We start from the raw sequence: 9,639 nt of genomic DNA, 5'->3' as shown, positions 1-9,639 counted from the left end.
TATCATGGTTTTTGTATGAAGCTTTTACGTTTCATATTTGGAGTGAATTGCAATGGAATTTGGTAAACTAGGGCATCTATCTTAATTGGTGATGGTAATACACTAGTACCAAACTCCACTAATTAGGATTCTCGCTTCTTTGCAATTTATCTTGTAGAATAACTTTCATAAAGAATCATAAATTGTCATTTTTTATAACAAATCAGCTACTGATTTATTAAAGGTGTGTTAACTACATTCAAGTAACTAGATACACTCTTATAAGTTGCTAGATAAATACTTTTAGATCTAGATACACTTCTTTAAGTAACTATATACATACCTTTAACTAACTAGATACACTTCTTTAAGTTATTAGATACATACCTTTAAGTTGCTAGATACACTTCTTTAAGTTACTAGTTTTATACCCGTGCAAAAATTGCACGGGTTTACCTTTAAATTTCTAAAATACAAATTTATACATAAAAGAAGAAAAAGTTAGCCTTTACAATTATATATATTGAACTCTTGATCAATTTTATTTTGATTACCCGGTATTAGTGAATGAGTACTAAAATATTAAAATATGTATTAATTTAAAATGTCATGTTATTAAACCCATAATTATCATGATACTCTTACGTAAAATATGATCACATTTTGTTAAAGTAGATAAAAATAAGACTAACAGGTCTAACACTCTAAATAACCCAATTTACTCAACAACAACCAACGTGTAGGCCTAAAATAAAGTAATAAACTAAAACAATGAGATTATCATGTAAAAGTAAGTCATTTTATATAAATTGGTAATCGGATCATATTATTAAGTAATCGAGAGTCCGCTTGACGCCCCCATCCTATCGCTAGAACTTGAATTAGCTTGAGGCCGAAGGCTATAACCTCTTTTATAACCTTGGATTTTGTTTTTATTTTAAGTAGCAATATAATTGCAAATCTATGATGAAACTATCGTATCTCCTACCACATAAAAAAAATAATTAGTTTATGATAAAAAATGGTCACTTTATTCTAAAAAATAGACCATTTTTATACTATAAAATAACCACTTTATAAAATTGTCACTTTTTAACATAAAATAATAACTATTTAATATAAAGTGGTCACTTTTTTTTTCGCCACACCATACAACCAGTATTATTGCAATATAAAGCTTCGTTAAGCGGTGGATACACCGTTAAAGGGCTGGATATAGTATGAATAATAAAGGGCCCAATAACCTATATTACGGAAAACGGTATCATATTTAAGAAAAACCCTAAATTAAACACTCCCTCAATCACAAAAAATGATCCTTGAGTTCCTTCACCAAATCACCATTCATTTTCTTTACCCACAATATACACCAAGTCACCCCTTTCTACCATAATCACAACCTTTCATCGCCCTTTTTACCATAATCACAATGTCACATTCAATCTACTCCTCCAACACTATAAAAGTCCATAATCCTCATTCTTCATCACATGCAATTTAAGATCAATTAAATATAGGTTATATCTAAACAAATTTGTTGATTTTTTTTGTATTTTATTTTGAAGATCAAATCAGTTTTTTTTTGTTTGCGAATTTCAGATCCACATTTGTTTTTTGTGCCGTAGTATTTTTTTTTGTGTTGTATAATTTTTTATAATTATACAGGTCTAAATTATAATTTATAGGTAGTTGGAAAATAAAATTTAATTAATGTTTTTTAACATATGTATAGATGTATAGATTTCTATTCATTTTTCATTTTAATGTATGTACAATTTTTTAATATATGATTGTACGTACTATTATTGCATTTTTATATAGAATTTCAGTGTTTGCAAATTTATTTACCATTATTGAATTGAGGAGTACTATTAGTTAATACTTTTCCTATATACCCAACTGGACATGTAAAATTTTGGTTATTTGGTTGCTAAAATTTCAATTTTGGGTATGTAACAGTGGACTGTAATTTATAGTTTTTGGATATGTAATTTTTTTATTTTTGATATTTGTACTATAATTAATTTCAATATTAATTCGGTTTTTTGGTATGTAATGTAATTTTTTGTATGTGGACTGTATTTAATTTTATTTTGAATTTTGTTATTTGGATGGTAAAATACATTACTTATCATTTAGGTAAAAGAGGAGAGAGAGTAATTAATTACCAAATGAGGAGAGAGGGGAATTAAAGAAATTGGCCAAAACGTGGGTTCCTTTTTTCCTAAAATATTGCAGCCAATAGGAAGCTTTTAAATGCTTCAGCTTTTATAGATAGGGGATTAGATACATACCTTTAACTTGCTAGATACACTTCTTTAAGTTATTAGATACACCTCTTTAAGTTATTAAATACATACCTTTAACTTAGTAGATACACTCATTTAAGTTGTTAGATACATTTTTTTTATCTCCGAATGCGTTTTTAAAACAGTATAGATACAAGTCTTGACATTATTAGATACACATGATACCCTACATGCTTTCAAATGTTACCAACTTTAACATTTATTCTTCTTTACTTAATTTAACATTAGTCCTCAGATTATTCCATAATCATTCTTTTATTTCTTAAATTGTTTGTGAATGTTGTCTCAACTTAAAGACGGTTTTAACGAAGAATTTGTGTACCCTTTAATATGTACTAACATTATATTATTTACCGTTTCACTTGAGATGATTAGTCGCATTTTACACCAATAAAATAAAATATACCGAATTTTTATGAAACAATAGTCACAATAGACATATACTCGTAATGGATAATAGAAGCAATCCAGATAATGGGATTAAGGTTGAGGACGTCCACCATACTCCACTCACCAATCTCATCCATCATCCTCCACTCACCAATCTCATCCATTATTAAATTACCATCTCATTTCCGTACTTCTGCTGCTGCTAAAATGTGGTCGCCCACAAATCCACCATTGAAATAAAACAAGAGCCATTGACAATAATTTTATCAACAAATTGGCAATAAAAGATAGTAGTATGATATATGTAAAAAAAAAAAAAAAAAAAAAAAAAAAAACTCAATATCAGTGGAACGAAGCCAACTTTTTAAATAAAAATAGAAAATAATTAGAATCAAATGATTTAAAGGCAAAATTATTGAAATTAAGACAAAAACAAGAGAATCCATCGTAGCTTTCAGCCTAAAAATAGAAAATAATTAAGAATCCATTTTTACCCACATTAAAAATCAAGATGAAAGATGTAAACTTCTTCATCCATGATACAACCTGAATACCTGATGGCTTCGTCAACATAAAACACCATCAAAGTCGTCTAATTTTCGAAAAAGGAGGAAAAATGAGAACGAAATTGTGTCGATCCACCATTGAAATAAAACAAAAGCCAAATAACATTAATTTTATCAACAAATTATATATCAACAATGGAATTAAGGGATTTTTTTACTCAGCCTCTATCGGTGGTCGAGTTTCGGTGCTCCGGTGGTCGTCAGTAGATGGAGACAGGTGTTGGGGTGTTAATAATGAAGATGAGAGGGTGGTGCGTCGGAGGCTAAATTAGGTCGGGGTTCGCCGGAGGGATGAGTCCGGTCAGATCTGCCGGTGGACGCCTGATGGTTATGGAAGTAAAGAGATACAAAGGAGGATTTGTGTGTTTGTTATGCGGGAGTGAGAGATTTAATTAGGACCACTGATTGTTTCAATATAAGGATGGTAGTGGTAGTTCGTACGGTTCGCACCGTACTTTAGTTCGCACCTGACCCCGACCCTATATATATATATATATATATATATATATATATAGAATTAGGATCACATAAGTCCACCCTATCTCTTTTAGTTTCGTGAGTCCACTTATGTATTACACGTTGTACACAAAAATATCACATTTTTTTTATGAATAATTTTTTTTTTAATGAATAAATTTTTTTTTTGTTTTTTTTTTTAAGTCTAAATTGTGATATTGTTTAGTATAACCTGTGATATTGTATCTGAGTCTGTGAGTCCAGTAAAAGAGTATCACGAGTTATACAAAACAATATCACACCTTACAATAAACAATATCACTGGTTGTACTAAACAATATCACGGGTTATACTATACAATATCACACCACTGAACCTAAAGATGCCTTATTATTTTTGTTGGATAGAGATACAACAATGATACAACAAGCACTTTTAACAGATGCAATTTTAAACTGTCAATAAGCAACAAAAGGACTGCATCTAACCTCTCTTATGCGCCTATACGAGGTACAACGCTCATATCACTCTTAATATGATTAACTAATTCCTTTGGTACAGGTCCGCTGAAAAACACAAATGCTCTGGAAAGACTGTTAAGGAAGTATAAGGGGAAACGATGATGTATTAGCATTGAGATAATTGGGTTTATATAGTTACAGCTATGGTAACGATATCCCACATTATAAGCTAGAATATCGGAACCGAATATCGTAACAATAACAATATAGCAACAATAATATATTCTAGTAAGATATTCCTAATACCCCCCCTCAAGCTGGAGCATGAAGATCAAGAGTGCCCAGCTTGCGAAGAAGGGCGAGGAATTGCGGAGCACCCAATGCTTTGGTAAGAATATCGGCGAGTTGATCTTTGGTAGAAACATGAGACGTGACAATGAGGCCTTCAGTGATAGCGTCGCGCACGAAATGGCAGTCAATTTCAATATGTTTCGTGCGTTCATGGAATACCGGATTACTAGCTAGTTGAAGAGCGGACTGACTGTCAGAGAACACGGCCATAGGTTGAGTCAAAGAAACACCGAAGTCAGCAAGGAGATACTTCAGCCACTTTAGTTCACAGACGATGTTGGCCATGGCGCGATACTCGGCTTCAGCGGAAGACAAAGAGACCGTGTGTTGTTTACGAGTCTTCCATGAGATAGGTGAACCACCCAAAAATATGTACCACCCCGTAACAGAGCGGCGGGAGAGAGAGCACGCGCCCCAGTCTGAGTCACACCAGCCGGTAATTGTGAGATCGCTATCAGCCCGTAAAAGAATTCCTTGACCCGGGGTGCCTTTTAGATAGCGAACGACGCGTAAAGCAGCCTCCATATGATCAGTATGAGGTTGATGCATAAATCGGGATAAGACATGAACGGCATATGATAAGTCAGGGCGCGTGACCGAGAGATAAACTAACCTGCCAACAAGACGACGGTAAGACTCGGCGTCCTTAAGAACCTCACCTGTAGCGGCATCAAGCTTATGGTGTTGTTCAATTGGCGTAGTGGCTGGTTTGGAACCAAGTAACCCGGTTTCAGAGATAATGTCAAGTGCGTATTTGCGTTGAGAGACATAAATCCCTTCGGCGCTGCGAGACACTTCGAGTCCCAAAAAATATTTTAAAACCCCCAAGTCCTTCATATTGAAGCAAGTCCCCAAATACTCCTTGAAGGTTGCAACAGCGGAAGAATCATTACCAGCAATGACTAAGTCGTCAACATAAATGAGAATAAATAGACGGACTGTCCCTTGCGAGTAAGAGAATAATGAATAATCAGAGTATGACTGAGTGAACCCGTAGGATTTAAGGGCAGAAGTGAGTTTAGCAAACCAACAACGGGGAGCCTGTCTGAGTCCATAGAGAGACTTCTTGAGACGGCAGACCTTTCCTTCCTTTCCACGACTAAACCCGGGAGGAAGGCGCATATATACCTCTTCATTTAAATCACCATGGAGAAAGGCATTATGGACGTCCATCTGATGTAACTCCCAGTTGTTAATGGCAGCAACTGCAAGAAAAGCACGAATCGTACCCATTTTGACAACGGGGGCAAAGGTTTCTCCGTAGTCCAAGCCCTCGACTTGGTGATTCCCGAAGACAACTAGGCGAGCTTTAAGGCGTTCAACGGAGCCATCAGACTTGTATTTAATTCTGTATACCCATCGACACCCGAGAGCCTTTTTGTTCGGGGGCAACTCAGTCAATTCCCAGGTAGCATTTCGTTCTAGTGCATCAATTTCGAGTTTCATTGCATCACACCAAGCCGGGTCACGAATAGCTTCCTTAAATGTGGGAGGCTCGACACCTGCAGTGACTGCGGCAAGAAAGGCACGGTGGCTGGCAGAAAAATGAGTGCAATTAACGTAATTAGCTAAGTCGTATGGCGTACCTGAGGAGGACGTTGGAGAGCTAGGTGTGCTTGAAGTAGAGGATGGACTATTGACAGTATCAAGGACATAACCACGGAGGCGGGAGTTAGGAAATTTAAGCCGACGACCTTTACCCATTTCACCTGTGTCCGTTGCAGTGGAGGGAGCACCGTGTTCAGCAGCCGAGGACGTGACAGGGATAGAACCCGAATCAGGCTCCGGTCCGGCAGAGGCAGTGGGGTTCGGGTCCGGACCTGGCGAGGCATTGGGGTTCGGGTTTGCATCATGCTCGTGAGTAGTAGCCGGGTCATCAATCCCATTAAATGGCTCATCAGACAACAACGGAGTGTCGGGTGTGCAGTCCATAGAATTATGGGAAACCGAATCATTCATAATGGCAAATGGAAAAGAATTTTCATAAAAGATGACATCACGAGAAACATAAAATGTTTTGGTTTCGAGATCATAAAGTTTCCAACCCTTTTTGCCATTCGGATATCCAACGAAAATACTCTTCCGACTCCGTTTTTCGAACTTGTCCCCATGAGTATTTTGATTGTGAGCATAAGCTAAGCACCCAAATACTCGCAAATTATCATAAGAGGGAGCGATGCCATAGAGACATTCATAGGGAGTTAAGTTATTTAATAAATGTGACGGTGTCCGATTAATTAAATAAGCAGAGGTTAAGATGCATTCACCCCAAAAAGACTTGGGTAAATTGGCCTGAAAGCGAAGTGCCCGAGCTACATTTAAAATATGGCGATGCTTCCGTTCAACCCGCCCGTTCTGTTGAGGGGTACCGACACAGGAGGTCTCAAATTTTATCCCATGGTGAAAAAAATACCCAGCCATGATATTAAACTCCGTGCCATTATCACTTCGTACACTCTTAAGAGACTTAGAAAATTGATTTTGGACCATATTTATGAAACTCATGAACATGTCACTTACTTCAGTTTTATCAAGCAAGAGATAAACCCATATTGCACGAGAATAATCATCGACTATGGTTAAAAAGTATTTTGCACCACACGAAGAAACAGTACGATATGGCCCCCATAGGTCACAGTGAATTAAATCAAAGAAATCCGTCGCACGCTTATTATTCAAAATAAAACTGTCCCGGTGTTGTTTAGCCAAATGACAAGCATCACAAATAGTGTCTTTATTGGAAATTAAACTACGAAAAGAGGGAATAGTCTTGACCACTTTATGTGACGGATGCCCTAAACGTTGGTGCCAAAGATCAACAGTCTCTCACCCTGTCACGGTGTGAACCGCCAATGGTCTGTCCCCCGCATCAATCCAAAATAGTCCATCCCGTAGCTCACCTGCTCCAATCGTCTTCCTCGAAGAAGGGTCCTGAATGAGACAAGAATTCTTAGCAAAAGTAAAGGACAATTTGTCGTCCAAAATAAGCTGAGAAACGGATATCAAATTGCACGTTAGATTTGGAACGAATAAAACACAATGAAGAGTAAGAGAGTCATTTATGAAAACCGAGCCCATCGTCGTAGACACGACCTGTTGGCCGTTTGGCAACCCAACAGCTCGTCCCGGGATGCATGTTTGATTTTCCAAAAAAGATAAAGTACCAGTCACATGGTTAGAAGCTCCTGTATCAATTATCCATTTACACATACCGCTTAGACGATCCGAGGAAAGCAAAGAATGAGCAGAAGCATTCGTGATAATGGCGTTGGCATGAACAATTTTATCAGCCTGACCTGCATTTGCATTCGTCGAGCCAGGAGCATTCGAACTACTCGAACCAGAGACACCCGAGGTTCCAATTTGGGATGATGTCGAGCCGCGAGAATTTGAAAGACGTGCCCTATAACGCTTATATTCAGCAAGTGTTCGAGGCCTATCCCCCCACCACTCGGGAAACCGCATAGTTTTAAAAAAACATTTGGCAATTTCGTGGCCTCGGGTTTCACAAGAGGAGCAGAACAGGCCATATTTATCATTCCGTTCTTTAGCACGGATTGCACGCCAATCAGTCGAGGCGTGTGGTGTTGCAAATATAGCAACCTCTGACACTTCAGGGTGTGTTTCGAGTCGTAAGCGCTCTTCTTGGAGTACAAGGTTATAAGCGCGATTTAGAGCAGGCAAGGGGTCTAATTGAAATTGAGAAGATCGGATATTACCGTAAAGAGTATGATCGAGACCCATGAAAAACTGATGAAGCCGCTCGTTGTCTTGGCGTTGAATAGCAGCAGGACCAATACCGCACTCGCACTTACCACATCGACAGGCAAAAGGTGGCTCGTGCTTACCAATGGCGTCCCAAAGAGTTTTCAGTTTGCCATAGTACGTGGTCACATCCATCCCTTTAGTTTGTTTACAATTGGTTAATTGGGTCTTAAGGCTGTGTATCATAGTGCCGTCAACCACCGCATATTGCGATTTAATTTCAGACCACAGGACAGATGCGTCATCGGGGAATGAAATATTATCGATCAACGTTTCGTCAATCATGTTACGTATCCATTGGACTAAGGTGCAATTAACCACAATCCAATTCTCGAGTTCGAATGCATCGGTGGGTTTCTTAATTGTGCCATCGATGAAGCCGAACTTCCTTCGAGCTTTTAAGGAGAAAGTCATGGATTTTTGCCATGAGTCGTAATTGTCACGACGTAAAACAATATTCGAAATTTTCGCACCCGGAACATCGTGTGATCCTAGGTAGTAGGGGCTAAGAGGGTCGAGTTTTGGTGTGGTGGAAGTGTCGCCAGACATGGCGGCAGTTTTGACGATCTTCGTGATTGTAGAGAAATTAGGTTAAGAAAATTTTGTGGAAAAAGAAGTTCCCTGATACCATGTTAAGGAAGTATAAGGGGAAACGATGATGTATTAGCATTGAGATAATTGGGTTTATATAGTTACAGCTATGGTAACGATATCCCACATTATAAGCTAGAATATCGGAACCGAATATCGTAACAATAATAATATAGCAACAATAATATATTCTAGTAAGATATTCCTAATAAAGACAGATACAAAAGCAACAGCGAGAAATTAATACGGAGTATCAAAGAACATAATGCCTTTCAAAATAACTGAGAATCAAGGCATGCCAGGTTGCATACTTTTTGTATAAGGGCTCTCTTCCTGACATATCTGACAAGAACATGACAATGCTGCAACAAGGTAAGAGAATAATTAGGGCATTAGCAATAGATGAACCCATTTTGAGGTTTGTCAAGTGTCAAATCATCAAAAATACAAACCTTTCTACAACAAACCTCTTGTCAACAATAGATAAACCTTTTCAAGGTTCATAAGGTGGCCCACACATATTATTCCTCCTCTCACACTCTCTTTCTACAAACCCGTATACTACCTACTAACCATTCCCAACAACAAACCTCAACACCCATGCCTAGCAATAGGAGGTTTGTTGACAAACCTGAAAAATAGAGGACATGTCATCGCACAAACCCGTTGACAAACCTCTATTGCTAGTGCCCTTAGACATGTCTCTCGATTATTTTTTGACAAGCGAATGATTGACAAACAAATTCTAGCAGCAAACAGTATTCCTGGTAT

At 37.6% G+C, this 9,639-nt stretch overlaps 1 protein-coding gene across 1 annotated transcript; it reads right to left on the bottom strand.

The window, feature by feature from the left end:
• Positions 1-7,338: 7,338 nt before the first annotated feature.
• On the bottom strand, positions 7,339-8,826 carry LOC141639035 (uncharacterized). The gene has a single exon (XM_074448219.1). It carries the CDS (start codon positions 8,824-8,826, stop codon positions 7,339-7,341), a length of 1,488 nt encoding a protein of 495 aa, XP_074304320.1.
• Between the last annotated feature and the right edge of the window lie 813 nt (positions 8,827-9,639).

This window comes from Silene latifolia, unplaced genomic scaffold, assembly GCF_048544455.1.
Source record: "Silene latifolia isolate original U9 population unplaced genomic scaffold, ASM4854445v1 scaffold_259, whole genome shotgun sequence".
In the NCBI taxonomy this organism is placed as follows: Eukaryota; Viridiplantae; Streptophyta; class Magnoliopsida; order Caryophyllales; family Caryophyllaceae; genus Silene; species Silene latifolia.
The sequence above is the reverse complement of the archived record's forward strand: the minus strand, read 5'-3'. Positions and strand labels throughout refer to the sequence as shown.